Source organism: Lipotes vexillifer, unplaced genomic scaffold, assembly GCF_000442215.2.
Source record: "Lipotes vexillifer unplaced genomic scaffold, Lipotes_vexillifer_v1.1 scaffold977, whole genome shotgun sequence".
Classification (NCBI taxonomy): domain Eukaryota; kingdom Metazoa; phylum Chordata; class Mammalia; order Artiodactyla; family Lipotidae; genus Lipotes; species Lipotes vexillifer.
The window spans coordinates 3319403-3335622 of record NW_006783088.1 but is presented as its reverse complement, the minus strand read 5'-3'; the positions used below and the strand labels follow the sequence as shown (position 1 = coordinate 3335622).

At 44.9% G+C, this 16220-nt stretch overlaps 1 protein-coding gene across 2 annotated transcripts in view; it reads right to left on the bottom strand.

The window, feature by feature from the left end:
- The window catches only part of AMBRA1 (autophagy and beclin 1 regulator 1), a 147787-nt gene that overhangs the window by 19461 nt on the left and 112106 nt on the right, over positions 1-16220 (bottom strand). For both annotated transcript variants that reach the window (XM_007455776.1, XM_007455777.1), the window contains 2 exons: positions 12008-12196; positions 11000-11154 (listed from right to left, as the gene is read on the bottom strand). In XM_007455776.1, the coding sequence (XP_007455838.1) occupies positions 11000-11154; positions 12008-12196 (344 nt within the window). The remainder of the gene's footprint in view (positions 1-10999; positions 11155-12007; positions 12197-16220) is intronic.

The following is a 16220-nucleotide window of genomic DNA, read 5'->3' as shown; positions in this document are numbered from 1 at the left end:
AGAGAAAGTGGTCTTGCAAGAAGGGAGACAATGCAGTTAGTAAATCAAATGCTTTGAGGTTGCGCTGAGTGTTTTGACCGCGGTCTCACAAGAATAAGGACTCTTTTCTAGAAATGTTCCAGACCAGGAAAGAAGCAAACAAAGCCTCTCACACATCACAAATTTACCTTTTATAGTCTGTTGCTGCAGAGGGATTAACAAGCAAATACTATCAATTTGCTTCTAAGTACAGGAATTTGCTCTGGGGACAAAACCATCAAGAAGCCAGTATGATGGGTGACCCAGCTTAGGTGAGACAAGGTCAGAGCAACTGGAGAGAAGTAATTAAAGGCTGAGACCCCTAGACCTTGTTGCACAGATATTCACAACCTCCATGGCTATAGGAGTCATGGGGTATCGATTTGTCCTCTGACTCTGGCAGCTCCCCACCCTGCCCAAGTCCTTAAACAGTGTTGAAAGGGCAGCTCCCAAGAGCCCATCTCCTCCAGTGTTTGGGTATTAGGCTAAATCCTGCTTTGTGGCAGGAAGCCAGAAAATGCCACGTGAAGATCAGTAGCCTCCAGAATTGCTGATGAGCACTTGCTTACTTATCACACTCTAATGTTGGGGTGAGAAGGAAGGAGATGACAAGGAGATGACACAGAGGATGCAGGACGGGTAGGATCACTGATTTACAGGTTCTGAGAGGTCATCTGATCCAATGTTCCTATTTCACACATTCCTGGAATGAAAGGACCCTAGAGGAATGAGAATCTGGCCAATTTGGAAAACCACCCAGAGGTGTAGTTTCCATTCCTTTCTCTGGCCACAGTTTAACAGCTCTGAAAGTACCTCACGGACAGGAACTACTCCTCACAATTAGCTCTAGAGACAAGAGAATACTGGGCAACAAGTTCCCCAATGCTGACAGATGGCTATAGCTCTGGCTACTCCCAAACCATTTATGGTTTCGGCCATCAGTCTTTCCAACCCAGTGACTGGGTGATCTGTGAGTCTCCTCCCAGATTTCAATGGGGGCTGGCTCCATAAACCCAAAGTTCATCAGCACTGACAAGAACGAAGATCCGAGACAGTAAAGGAAGCTCTGGTCTTTATTTTAAGGCACTCCAAATATATCTCCAGTAAAACCTTCCTTAACGCTAGTCAGGTGCCCAGAAGCTCCCTGTCAGATGTTAAGGACAAAGCCGGGGACCTGCCAAAAATGCCTCCCCCTCTCTGACAAAAGTGACACCTTATGAAGCTACACCACCAAATTCCATTATACTGGAGGAGGATTATCAGGTTCTGGGGTCCCTTCGTGGGGCTGGATACAAAACCTGGCTGCTGATTCATGTTTGCAGAGGCCTGGTTTCAACCTGTCTCCAGGGCAGCTATTCCCTGGTAGTTGACAAATGCTGACAGAAACCCCCCTCCCCAGGCAGGCTGTTCTCATTTCTGTCTAACATCTGTGAAGGGAATTGGGATCAATGAGCTAGAAGGAAAAAATTTTTTAGAGTCAGTGCAGTCTCAGCATGACAATAGGGAATGAGTCAGGTCACCAAGAGCTTTACAGTTCTAAGGAGTGGGAGAAGATGATTCCTCTACTTCAGGAGTCCAAGACAATCTCTTGTACCACTTGCCTCTATCCCTCAAAGTCTCTAATAGGAAGTAGGAACAAAAGAAAACAGTTTCCAGATCAAAACTAAAAGCGTCTTGTTTCTTGTTCAAAGACAGACAGGAAAAGAACGAGAGGTAGCCAGGGGAACTCAGTGGGAAACCTTCCTCTCCATCCTTTTAAAATTTAGAGGAAAGGGCTTCCCTGGTGGCGCAGTGGTTGAGAGTCCGCCTGCCGTTGCAGGGGACACAGGTTCGTGCCCCGGTCCGGGAAGATCCCACGTGCCGCGGGGCGGCTGGGCCCGTGAGCCATGGCCGCTGAGCCTGCATGTCCGGAGCCTGTGCTCCGCAACGGGAGAGGCCACAACAGTGAGAGGCCCACGTATCGCAAGAAAAAAAAAAAATTTAGAGGAAAAATGTATTGCTGCCCTCAACAAGATGCTTTCTTTTCTACCACATGTCAATAAAGCTCACACATTAGTCCAAGTAGCAAAACTGCATTGCTCAGGCCAGCCCAAATAAGAAGCTAAAAAAAAAAAAACTTTGCGGTTTTCTTGTTTACATTTGGGAATCTCATTATCCTTAAAGCTGGAACCTTGCCACTGTGGCAAGAGGTCAAGTGCGGTCGGCAGATCTCCCTTGTTTTAACCAAGACAATGAAAGCTGGCTGAAGGAAGAGGACAACTGGAAACTGAGGCCAGAAGGACCATGAGAGAAGTAGCAAGCCAAAGGGGCTTTGAGGAAGAAAGGAGCTGTGAGGAGGAGAAATGCCTTCTGGGTCGTGATGAGAATCAAGGGAGGCTTTAAGCTTTTGGAGAGGGTAACTAGAGGAGAATTAACTCTCTGGAAAGAGGAAAAAAAATCAGTGGAAAGCAGATGCTAAGAGACAGCTGACCTTTTCATTGGAAATGGATGGCTACACTTCTTGTCACAGGCTGAGAAATGCACACATCTCAAAACAGGCAGGGGGAGGGATACTACGGTCATCCTTTTTTTCTTTTGGGTTGATTTGCTTAGATTCATCAATTACTGGAGTTTCTTCATCCCTAGGAAAATGTGATTGTTTTTCAGAACCTTTCATTTCTTTTACTGTCTCTAAGGCTTCTTTATATTCTACTTTGGAGTTTAGAACTCATAGAATGTTGATTTTAAAGTGGTTATTTAAAAACAAAAATCGGAATACCAAGTCACTTTACTTTCCAGACTCTTTGTTCAGTTGAAGCAGGAACAAATCTGCCTAGAACACTCTTGTTTAAACCAAAGCTCCACCAGCAGAAAAGAAGCACAAACAGCTCCTTTTCTTATCTCTTGGGAACTTGTTGCCCTCCTCTGTTCCTGATAACCTGATGCCTTGTAGTCATTTCCAGCCAATCTCCTGTGATTTGTTGAGACCTACAGACTTTGTCTTATTCACCTGTTCCCCTCAAAGAGATCCCAAGGACAGTCAGAGAACAAGAATTTTATTTTTCAATCGGCCTGATGCTTTCCAAAGTCCATCTCTGGCTATTAGGATTGAAGCACAGAGATTACTTCAGTTGAGGGATCTACTTCTGTGCTAAATCAAATACCAAGGCACTCAACGCTCCTGGAACTCCCAGAAGTTAAAATAATTGCTTCCTCCTGTGCCCACACCTCTGTGCACAGCACAAGTTCTTGAACTTCCTCAGTTTTCTAAATCTCAAAGGAAATGGCCAAATGAGTAGCTGTTCTAGATATTCAGCTCAGATAAGGGAGTCTTTCAATATATTCATACACTTTACTTGATCCATATTTTTTTGAAAGAAGAAAGCTTAGTACGGGGGTTACAATAAAATACTTTCAGCTTCTACAAATGCAGAAGTTGGTTCTCCTACCAAATCTTTCTTTTTTTTAATAAATTTATTTATTTTATTTATTTATTTTTGGCTGTGTTGGGTCTTCGTTGCTGCGCGCGGGCTTTCTCTAGTTGCAGCGAGCGAGGGCTACTCTTCGTTGCAGTGCGCAGGCTTCTCATTGCGGTGGCTTCTCTCATTGTGGAGCATGGGCTCTAGGTGCGCAGGTTTCAGTAGTTGTGGCACACGGGCTCAGCAGTTGTGGCTCACGGGTTCTAGAGCACAGGCTCAGCAGTTGTGGCACAAGGGCTTAGTTATTCTGTGGCATGTGGGATCTTCCCGGACCAGGGATGGAACCCGTGTCACCTGCATTGGCAGGCGGATTCTCAACCACTGCGCCACCAGGGAAGCCCCTCTTACCAATTCTTAAAAAACAAAATGTTTAGCCTTTCACTTCTGAAACAGCCACTGGGAATCTCTCACCATTTCTCAGTGCTGTGACTGGAACCCTGAGAAACTCACTGATACTGGGCAGAACTGTGGTCATTAGCAAGACACTCTCTATTTTCGTAAGAATTGTATCTAATACTTATGTTTAATTACCATTTCCTGAGGCACGTGCTAGGCACACTGATGGTGCTGGTGAGTAGGGGTGTGTGTTCATGTACGTGCAGGGAATACACAGCACACAAGATTTCAAAGCGACACATTCCCAGAACGAATGCTGAGTGCCTCCTGTGTGCCAAGCACAGTGAAGGCTGGGGATACAGCAGTGAAAAGACCCGTTAAGAAGCCAGGTGTCCAGCACGTATGCACCAGGAGAGCAAGGACCAGATCCATTCTGTTCATTGTATTCCCAGACCTAGCAAAGTACCTGGCCCACGGTAGGGGCACAATAAAATTTTGCTGAGTGAAAATAATAAAATGCAACATAGATTGTGCTCTACTAAGAAGCCATGGAGGAAAGAAAGCATCAAAGTCGGAGGAATCTGTCACGGAAAAATTCGCCTAAATTAATGGCTTTGATTGTAGCTCTAACGTTATTTTTAATTTTTTATTTTGCCCCCTCCCTTCTCTGACAAACTGCATCAGAGACACCCCTGACTTCTCTCATACCTCCTCCCCCTTTCCTACAACATGCTGAAGAAAGGAACTTTTTGAGGATAGATGCTTTGTACCACATCTCAGAACTCAACTTTAAGATAATTGCAGCGGGAGCAGCTTTTAATCAACTGACAAGCAGCTTTAAGAAAATTAATGAGGACAAAATCTTAGGAAGGAGTAAATCATTTCTGACAACAAAGCTGTCTCTCTTTTATCCCAATCTCCCCTTGAAGAAATAGTACCCTTCTAGGATACAAAAATAAAATATCTTTATTTTTAGTTTTTGCCACTCCCAAGCCCAGACAAGATTAAGAAGCTCAGTTCCCTTAGATTGCTGGAGGATACTCTGGATTGAACTAGAGTTCTAGGTCACTTTTTTTTTTTTTTAATTTTTTTTGGCTGCATTGGGTCTTCGTTGTTGCACTCAGGCTTTTCTCTAGCTGCGGTGAGCAGGGGCTACTCCTCATTGGGGTGCATGGCCTTCTCATTGCGGTGGCTTTTCTTGCTGCGGAGCACGGGCTCTAGGGGCGTGGGCTTCAGTAGCTGTAGCACGCAGGCTCAGCAGTTGTGGCTCACGGGCTCTAGAGTGCAGGCTCAGAAGTTGTAGCACGTGGGCTCAGTAGTTGTGGCTCACGGGCTCTAGAGCACAGCCTCAGTAGTTGTGGCGCACGGGCTTAGCTGCTCTGCAGCATGTGGGATCTTCTCGGACCAGGGCTTGAACCTGTGTCCCCTACATTGGCAGATGGATTCTTAACCACTGCGCCACTAGGGAAGCCGTCTAGGTCACTTGTGAAAACCAAACTTTTAGAATCTAGGAAGTACTGATGACTGGATTTGATCACACGCTAAATTCAGGGAAAAGAGTAAGCCACAGTAAAGATGATATGTTGAAGAATGGAGATAGGACAAGCCAAAAGAGCCTATGCATGTTAGTTACATAATGCTGGTCAGTGCTGACAGAGCTGGCTACCCATCCCGACTCAGGGTCTAAGCTACAATTTAGTTATGACTCATTTGAGTACTCTGGACACCAAGCCTTTTCTGTGGTTCATTTTAATGAACTTATAATAATAATAATCAGTCATCACTAGGCTGTTCTGTGAAGATGGCTATGAAATGGTATGAAATAAAGAAAGCCAACTAATGTTTCTTTATAACCAGGGTGACACTAAGATATCCATTAATGGGTACCACAGCGACATCTTCCATCCAAGGATAACAGTGAGTTGAATGTTGGAAAAAGGAACTCAAGAACTACACCTTCAGATGGGGAAGGTCCTGGAGAGAAAGATAAAGATATTTCTTCTCACTTTTTAAGCCTAAGAATCTCTGTATTCTATAGCACGAAGGCAAACAGGAATGGGATCACAGTTAAGAGCCTGAACAAAGTCAACTGTGGGCAGGCAAGAATTTTAATTAGAATGGGGAAAAAGGCTCCACAGCATTAGTCTTTAAAGTACCATCACTAGGATGCTAGCATATCCAGAAATGCTAAGGGCAGGAGGTACTCATCAATTTCTCAACTTCCTGAAAGTATATGAAAGATCTGGTTAAAGGAGCCATAGAAATAAACCAGATGAGGTTCCAGAGACAAGGTGAGAGCAAAAAAGAAAATGACAAAGCTATACTGACAGGTGAGGTCTAATTGGGATCCCCATGCAGTTGATGATTGGTTCTCAATCTTGACTCAGCATGCAGACTCAACTGGAGGGATTGGTAAAACAAGGATGGCTGGGCCCTACCCTCAGAGCTTCTGATTCAGCAGGTCTGGGATAGGGCTGAGAAGCTGCATTTCTATTAAGTTCCCTGATGATGCTGACTTAGTCCCGGGGAATACACATTGAGAACTACTGGCCAGTTAGATATAAGTAGGTTGTAGGTCTAAAAAAGATCTGCTTCCTTTTCCAGCTGCCTAGGACCTACTGAGAATGAGGGGGACGCATATCTTTAGAGCTGGAGCTCTAGAGGGAGAAGGTATACAAGGGGACTGTCCACTACTGAAGAACAGAGCTCTCAGGGTCAAGAAGGGGTTGGGGTAGGCGGGAGAGAAGAGAGGAAGAGGGGGGAGAAGAGGGGGGAGAGAGAGGGGTGGAGGGAGGGAGGGGCAGGCTTTCTTTCCAACACCCCCTCCAAACTAACAATCTGTCTGGGTAATAGTTGCTCAACCCTTGAATACAGTTTCACCACACAGCCACAAAGAAAAAGCGTTTAATAAAATTGACCCTTAAGTATTGATGTTTGAGGCTTGGCCTTAAAGAGCACAGTGCTGTCTCATGGAGAAAGGAGAGCCAAACTGCTTTCTGTCCTAGGGCTTCTTCTCCCACCCAAGTCCCTTGTCCATCACTTCTGCCCAAACTGCCCCAGCACTGCCTCCCCACCTACACCCACACCTCGACCGCTGACGTTTGGCCCCATTCCTAGGTAAAACAGCACTTATTACAAACTGGAGGCATAGTTTGCTATATGACTATTTCTGGTTTCATTAGTAATTTTATATTTTTGTTATTATGCTTTCACTTGGTTACAACCAAAGTTATTACACTGTGTAAGTTACCATAATTTTAGAAAATTAATTGCAGTTTTCTGCTACAATATTGTGCCTTGTTCCAATTAGAAAATGAAAGCAGAGAGAGAACTCAGGCAGTTTAGTGTTTTGAGAATTCAGCAAAACTTCAGCTCAGCAATCTTTAAATGCCTAACTTAAAAACCAAACAGAAATTAACAAAAAGTCCTACTGGCTCAAGTGTGAGGGAGTCAGATGGCACATAAGACCCTGAGGCAGAGATAGTAGCATATTCAGCCTGGAAGAGCCTCGAATCAACAGACGGAAGGGGGAGATAAAATATGTGCCTAGTCTTATTTTTCCTGATTTGCCAATGATACTAAAATTGGGAAGACTAAGCCTAGCCTTAGTAAGCAGAGAAGGGAAATATCTGAGGACCCTAGATCCTAGAAACAAGGATAATAATTAAACTCAACATGGGAAAGAAAATAATTCAGCACATAGAGATATTCAAGGGAGAACCCTGTAAAGCAACAACAGCTGAGAAAAATGGGAGGTGAAGCACGGACAGCCAAAAAGCTAAGAGTTTTATAGGAGATAGAACACAAACACCACTGTGCCTGCAACAAAATTAGCAAAGGATCAAAGCATCACACATAAAACCACGATAAGAAGTAAACCTGAGACTGTATCTCTGCCTCTGCTGAAGAGGCTGAGGGCAGAAACCTAAAATGAAGAAAGCAGTCATTAAGAACAGCAGTTCTCAAACTCAAGTACGTATCAGAATCATCGGGAAAGCTTGTTGTTTTTTTTTTGCGGTACGTGTGGCCTCTCCCGTTGCGGAGCACAGGCTCCGGACGCGCAGGCTCAGCGGCCATGGCTCACGGGCCCAGCCGCTCTGCGGCATGTGGGATCTTCCCAGACCGGGGCACGAACCCGTGTCCCCTGCAACGGCAGGCAGACTCTCAACCACTGCGCCACCAGGGAAGCCCTGGAAAGCTTGTTTTACAAATATAAATACCCGGTCCCCTTCCTGCCCAATTCTTATTCTGATTTTGGTGTGAAGTGGAGTCTGTATTTTAACGAGGACCCCATGCATTCTAATGCAGGTTGTCCAAGGAGCACAGTTTGAGAAGCACTGATCCAGAGGTCTGAAGAACTGCTTAGAATAAGCATGCCAAGGTGAAGAGCAATTAGCAATTCATTTTTACAAGAGTTTTCATATGGGACTGTGTAAGATCATCTCTTGGGGAGAGACGGTCACTTAGTGGGAATTAAAATAAGTCGATCCTCTGGAGGATGCTCTCCTGGGAACGTCTGCTGGCCCAACAATTTCACCTCTCTGAACGTTACCACAGTGCATTCCAAGAGGGAACACCACAGAGAAGGGGGATTCTGGGTAGAAAAGCTCTAGGACAGGCCCAGTACCCACAAATTCCTTCAAGGACAGAGCTTGACATTACAGATGGAGACAGCCACCTATACTTACCTGTGCAAAGAGGGAGATGCTCTACTGTCCCATTAAACCCTCGCTCCCTGTTCTCAGACAAAAATGCACTTCTTGCCTTAAACGGTGGTACAGCACAGCTATCCAAAAAAGCTGGTGTCTTCCCTTCCACCAGTGACTGAATTCAGGGACATGTGCTGAGTGCTTTGGTGCCTTTGGACGTAAGGGGCAACCAAGACCTGGAAAACCAGAAACCTTTCTGTAGCACAGGGGTTTAAAGTCAGGCTGGGTGGACACAGGGTGAGCAAAACCTTGTTGAGAAGCCCGGATCCTGCCTCTTGTGTGAGAAAAATGCTTCCCAAATGAGAGCTTTCTAGTTACTTCAGCTCCCTCTCCTAAGTGGCAGATGGGGTCTAATGAGAATCAAAGAACCCCTGCTGGGAACGCTAAGCCGTAGCTCTTGTCCTGAGGCATGCAGCAGCTGGCTAGGTGCCTTGAGCCCCTACACAGCAGACTTCTCCAACTGCATTCCCTGAGCTGCCAGCCCCATATGTGACAGCATCTTGGCTCCCGCCCTGGAGCTGTTTGCCTTTAGCCAGATGTTTCTGGCTACTTATAGAAAAGAGGAACCTTGCTAGGATGGAGGACTGGCAGGCTGTGCCCAAAAGTTGGGCAGGAGCCTTCGCTTCCAGAAGAGGCTGGAGATGTCCATTAGTGTTGCTGAAATCAGATCCTCTCTTAATGATTAGAAACAATTATTCCACAATTAGGTAGGAAGGCTTAGAAGAACAGCAAGGATCAAGATTCTAGGTGGTAAAAAGCAGACACCAGGTACTTTTACCATCCAAATCTGCTTAAGATAAGAATATTTAAACTAAAATTCACCTTCCATCCTCATTTATCTAGGTAAGAAAATAGGATCGATGAACTTCCCGCAAAGTCCTCTCCCAATCACTCAATGTCAAATATTTCTAGTCACATGGATTCAAGAATCAGAACTTTCCTGTCATTGTGATGTCAAGAGCAGAGAATGCCCTGTTTCTACCTTTTCAGAGGCATGGTGGGACACGATGTCACCCATCAATGGTTCTGCTAGTTACCACCTAGAAACAATAAGGATGCTTTTCTTGAGATTCTCTTTCATTTATTCAGCTTCTCCTAAATGAGAGGTTTCCTATTAGGTATTTGGAGTTCATAAAGATGAAACAGACACGGTCCTACTCTCAAGGAGCTCATGGGCCAAGAGAGGAGAATGATGTGGAAATAAATAACTGCAGTTTGGTGTGATGAGTGTTAACACAGAGAGTGTACTAGGTACAGGGGTGGCACAGGAGGGAGTGATCAATTCTGTTTAGGAAGGTTCCATAGAAGGGGAAAAGCTTGCAGGCAGTTGGGTTTCAGGGAGAAAAGGGCACTCCAGGTAAAGGCACCCTGGCAAGAGAGAGCCTTACTAATTCAGGGGGCTTGGAAAGTGGCTCAGTAGAGTTGGATAGAAGGTCCTTGTAGGAGATAGGAGGGACAAGAGGCTGGAGACACCACACCTGGCCACCCACTTTCTATTGCTTTGTATATAATGGGTCCTATCTTTAGGGTTTTTTCTTTAAAACAAATGCTTCATATTCCAGGCTGAATTCAACAAGCATCTACATGTGTGGCACTAAATGAGGGACCCCGGGGGGTATGCCCCTAAGGAGCTTATACTGAACCTAATTGGGTGGATTAAACATACACACCACACTGCTAAAGAAAACACAAAACAACACATAAACAAGTGCATAAAACTATAAATGGCACAGCATAAGTGCTAAGGGAATTCACAGGTTCTTAGATTGAGACCGAGCTTAAACACCATCTAATTAGAGAAGTGTTCAAATGCTCAACTCCCCTTGACAAAACCCTGGCCAAATGAGCACCCATGGGATGTGGGAATAATCTCAGTCAGAAACTAGACAGGTTGAGTCCAGGAGGCCACTAACTCCAGGATGCCCAGAAGGCTTTTATGGCAATACAAGCAAGGACGGCTTCAGACAAGAAAGGGTCCTAAATAGAACATTTCTCTGCTAGTGAAATGGACGGGACAGTTAAGAGCATAGCAGCTGCCCAAAGTCCTTATCCTCCATCGTGATTACAACCTCAGGAAAAGAACATTTCATAGTATACTATCTCTTTTTATAGCTTGCGTCCTGAAAAATTTATTTTAAAAAGAAGCATAAATATTTCATTGGGTTCTCTGTGTATCTCCAGACTAAAGGTTTCATGTTGAGGTAAGGAAGTATTCAGTTTGGTCTTCATGCAAAGATCCTTTCAGGCCTCTGGGGACCCAGCTCATGATTCAGGGTATGAGAAAGCCCCTGACTTTTAATAGTCCAGAGCTTCCAAAAGTGCGGCCTGCTGGTCATTACTGGGCTGGACTGGAGTCCTTCCTGGCTCCTTTGGGCATGACATCTCTGGTCCTGGCTGGGAGTCCACAACCTTGTCCTGCATTACCCTGCCAGGCCTAGGAGAGCCGCCATACAGTGAAGCCACGAGCAATGCACTCACCCTCATGGAGGTCTCGCCACCATGGGCCTGTTGCAGCCTGAAGACCTGGGCCACCATGTGCTCCGTGGAGGGGTGCAGCAGGATCCTTCGTGAGGCCAAGCCCACCATTACATATCGACCCATCGGGGACAGGCTCACTGAAATGGCATTGGGACCTGAGGGCCAGAAAAACAGAGAGACATCTCCCAGAGTTCTTGCTATTACAAGGGAATAATTTTCCCTCTTCGTCTTTTCTCTTTCTCTCTAATCTTCATCTTTGTTTGGTCATCCTGGGGTTAATCTCATAGGACTGTAGTGAAGAGTACAATGAGAAGGCATGTAAAGTATTGAGTACAGTGTTTGACACATAAAAAGTACTTAATAAATGCTAATCAGTATTATCATAGAATCACATTAAAAAATTATTATACTGTAAATACTATTTTGAAATCTACTTTTTTCACTTCCTCCATTACGAACATTTTTCACCATTAAATAGTCTTCTGTAAGAGCATTTTAAAGGCCAAATGGTATTCTGCCTTATTAATGCACCATTATTTCTTTAAGCAACTCTTCACAATTTGACATTTTTCTCCATGATAAATAACACTGCTGTGAACATCCTTCTGAATAAATCTTGCATAGTTTTCTGATTATTTCCTTAGAAGTGAAATTACTGGATCAAAGAGAACATACATTTTGGGGGCTTTTAATACACAATGCCAAACGGCCTTGCAGTGTGTGTGTGCCCACTTCCCCAAGCCATGGCCAAGAACGAAGCTCCCCCTTATTCCTGCCCATAACAACAGGAGTATGCTGGTGATGCCACTGTGGTAGGGAGGACTCTTATTCTGAGATTCTTCTGCAATGCTACCAGCCAGCACAAAGCAATCTTCCTCTGACACATGCCCCAGTGAAGCAGGGGCAGTATGTGACCATTACTCCCACCTAAGCTATACCTCACCTAGGAATGCCCAGGCCAAGGTACCAGCATCCCTTTGTCACTAGGTTGGGCTTCCTATCCCTTACCAAATCGCTTGGTGTAGAGCATTTCGCCCAGGTTATGGGGGGCCAGAGAGTACACTGCCAGGATGCCTTCATCAGGAAAGCCCCTTTGGCTGCTAGGGATGAAAGCCGCCAGAAGCTGGCCATCTGCAGAAATGTCACAGCTGGCATCATTGTAGATTTTGCAGTTCTGCACCAGCACATTCATGGAGGCTGCATCAGACAAAGAAAGAAAAGAGGGTAAGAAAGTTTGGAGTTGATGGTATAAAAAATTTTGGGTCAAGAAATCTGGGGGCCTCTCTAAGGGCCTGAACCTGAACACTCTCTAGAAATACTAAAGGCTGCCTTATCAAACTAAAATGTCATGGAACAAGCAACACAAGACACACAAAAGATATGTCTCTTCTACCAATTTAATAGGAAACTACAGAGAGTCAACACAACCACAACCACCTGCTGAGTCTTAGCTCACACTTAGGAAACATCATTTGAGAGATGAGCTAGGGAAAAAGTTATTAAAAATTGTTCCTGGAGAGCCTCTCAACAGCTGTTATTGTCCAAAACTGAGATGAATGAAAATGTAAACCCACTGATTCCAAGAAATAGGTGATCCAGGTAAAACTTCCTTGGGGGTGAGAATCCTACTCCCCATCTCTATGTGACCTTGGAGAAGGAAATCATTTCACCAGTTTTTCTCTTATTTTCTCATTTAAGAAAACTGGAGCATTTAGAGACTTCAGTCTTCTGGATGGCTCCTTGCTAATGCTAATCCCTAATTCCACAAGAGAGGATAAAGAGAAACAAAGCCTAGCCCTGGCTGGATGGCTGGAACTATTTTCATTTCTCACTACGCTCTATCCCTCACCCATACCATAAGCCAATGACCATGGGCAGCCGCAGTCTGCACGTAGCAGTTACTGAGAATTAAGCACAGTCAGCCAGGCAGCAGGCAGGCTCAGCACCAGCGAGGGAACGGGTGGGGTCAGAGGTGGGGTGGAGGAATGCCTGTCGGTGGGGAGAATCGTTCCACATGACAGGACTAATGAGATGTTAGCTAGCTCTGGGGCTGCGCCTGCACGATTTGTTTCGGTTTTCATTTGAATCCCTCTCTGAGGCCCATTGTGCAAATCCCTGCCGGGAGGAAGTGGCCTATCCTTGATGTGAGCCTGGAATCAGATGGCCCACACCATGGGCATGAGCAGAACAGCACAACACATCCAAAGGGACCAAGCTCCTCTGGGCTCTGTCTCATTTAGATATACTTACATGCAAAGAGACTAATTCACTTTCTTTTATTTGAAGGAGATCACTTCAGATATCCACTGTCAGAGGCATTATGGTTAAAACAAATAAAAAGGCAAGCTCACTGTCCTCACCAGATTCCAGGTGATCTACTCCAGGAAGCCAAATGGCCTGACCAGGAAGGTCAAGGGCAAGTTTCCCCAGGAAATTACCTTAAGGAAATCAAAACAAAGAGCTGCTTTCCAGGGGGAACTTGAGACTTATGGGATCAGGGATTCGGAGTGATTTCTAAAACTCTATATTCATCCCCCTTTCCCTGTGTGTGTTGTTAATGAAGCCATAGAGATGACAGAGGAGATCAAAAAAGACATCAGAACACATTGATTAGGCTATTGTGCCAACTCCTGGGGGCTGACACCTACAGCACCATTACACATAAAGCTGAGGAGGGACCACAAGGATGGTTCTGTTTGCTAACTAATAAGATAATGACATCCAAATACTCATTGCTATCACCATTAGGGCTCTGTACTGCTCAACTTCCAACCCACCATCTGCTCGAGCCTGTTATGGCTAGATTTATCTAGTTAGTACTGAGACTGTCTGCTCCTTATTCAGGGTCCCAAGCCTGTTGCCAAAAAGATAATCTCCTCCCCCTTCCCTGGACTGACACATGATTACAGTTGGGGATACAGAACCAAAGCAACTGCGGGAGCTTCAAGAGTGAGTCCAGGGACTTCCCTAGTGGCACAGTGGTTAAGAATCTCCCTGCCAATGCAGGGGACACGGGTTTGAGCCCTGGTCTAGGAAGATCCCACATGCCGCGGAGCAACTAAGCCCCTGCGCCACAACTACTGAGCCTGCACTCTAGAGCCCGCGAGCCATGACTACTGAGTCTGCGCGTGCCATAACTACTGAAGCCCGCGTGCCTAGAGCCCATGCTCTGCAACAAGAGAAGCTAATGCAATGAGAAGCCTGCCTACCGCAACGAAGAGTAGCCCCGGCTTGCCACAACTAGAGAAAGCCCGCGTGCAGCAACAAAGACCCAACACAGCCAAAAATAAAATAAATTAAAAAAAAAAAAGTGAGTCCATCTTGGTTTTCTAACCTTTATGTTGGCACAATCCTCAGAAAGGTAAAAAGAAACTGACAATTTAGACTGCAACCATCAAAGGCAGAGAGAGAAAGAAAGCAATGACAAATATTAAGTAGGACATGAAAATAAACAGAAAAGGAAATGGGACTCTGTGGGCTTTAAGACAGCTTTGTATGGTTTCCATTTTATCTACATTTAATGTCCCAAAAATGCATGGTGAGTATTTTATGAAAGTCGGCTTTTCTATCTTGCTGTTACAGACATCTAGCTTATATGTGTTAACCTGCAATTCAGTCAAACATATAGAAGCCTACAATGACCCTCAAAACTCACCACCAACATTAAAAAAGCACTGAACTAGATACTGCCAGATTAATTACTAAGAGGGGTCTGAGGGTTGGGGGGAAAGTACAAGTAAGGTTTTCCTTCTTTCGGGAGGCTTGGCCCTAAGCCCACGAAAAACTGGGCATATAGACAAAAAGCATTTTGTCAGCCTCAAATTCAAGCCATGGTGTTTGTGTTTGTACTGTATTATGATGATTCCAAGTCAATGGCCATCTCCCAAATTTTGTCCCATCCCCTCAACTCCACCCAATTTCGCAACTGCTCCCAGTTCCTGCAGTGAGCTCAGAGAGAGATATGCAAATAACAAGTGAAAAGAGAATGCTAAAAATTAAAACGGAGCTTCTCCAAGCAGCATGTTCCCTTTCAGAACCTGTACAGCTGGGGATCTAGGGTTTTACTTCTACCATAATGAAGGGGATGCAGTAGGCACAGAGTGATCTGGTAGCTTCATTGAGTAGTGGGTGGTGTGTTTACAGTTTCATTAATATTTCAAAGCTCCAATTAGCAATTTACATTTATTGCTTGTTGTATATTAATTTCATGGAAATTAATATACAACAAGCAATGGAAATGGAAATGTTCAGATGGAACATGGAATGGAAATGGAAATGTTCAGTTACAGTGGTGAGTGGTCACTGCTTCAATTCGTTCATGCAGCTTCTTCTCGTAAGGCTGAAATTTTGATGAGTTAATTTACAAAGGGAGAGATTTCCTGGGTCTCTGTTACTTCTTTTCTCAGGCCATAGCAAAGTAATGCACTAATGACAAGGAGGGCTCATCCTTTTTGGACTCAATAATGATGTAAGCAGGTAGAGAAAAAGGTGAAGTGAAATACAGTTTAAGACAGTGGCAACCCACACACCACCAGAAATCTTTGTTCTGCTCCCTGCCTTGCCTTACCACAGTGGTTCTCAAGTTTCAGCATGCATCATAATCACCTGGAGGGCTTATTAAAACACAGAACGCTGGGGTGAGGCCTGAGAATTTGTATTTCTAGCAAGTTCCCAGGCGTCTGATGTTGCTGGTCTGGGACCACACTTGAAAACTGCTGTCTCACCAAACAGTCCTTGACCACTGAGCTGGAGCTCCAGCAAACTGCCCTGCACTTAAAGGCAAAACACATGTGGGGAATGATGATGGAGCAGTTAGCTGGGCAGCTGAGAATGGAAATAAAGTCTAGGAAAGAAAGGAGTTTTCAAATCAAAACTGCTTAAGAGCTTCAGGGGGCAGCTCCAGGAGGAGCAAAAACGATGCAGAAGACAGCAGGAAGCCATGTTCCAGACTGTGCAATGTAATCTCCTCCTAATTATAAATGATTTCCAGGTTAAAATGCCCTAGCAGGGAATGGGAGGGGTAAGAAGTACTGATGCCTGGAGGAGCAGAGGGCTCTGCCTTTCTATCAGCCTTATAAATTATAAACAAACACCTTGTACAAAGATCGGTTTGTAGCCTGTTGCTGGCTGGCCAGATGAGGCCACGGGAGCGATGAGCAGTTGCAGTACTTTTACAAATGCATTAGATATGGATTTGGAAAACCCAAAGGGGTTTAAATCA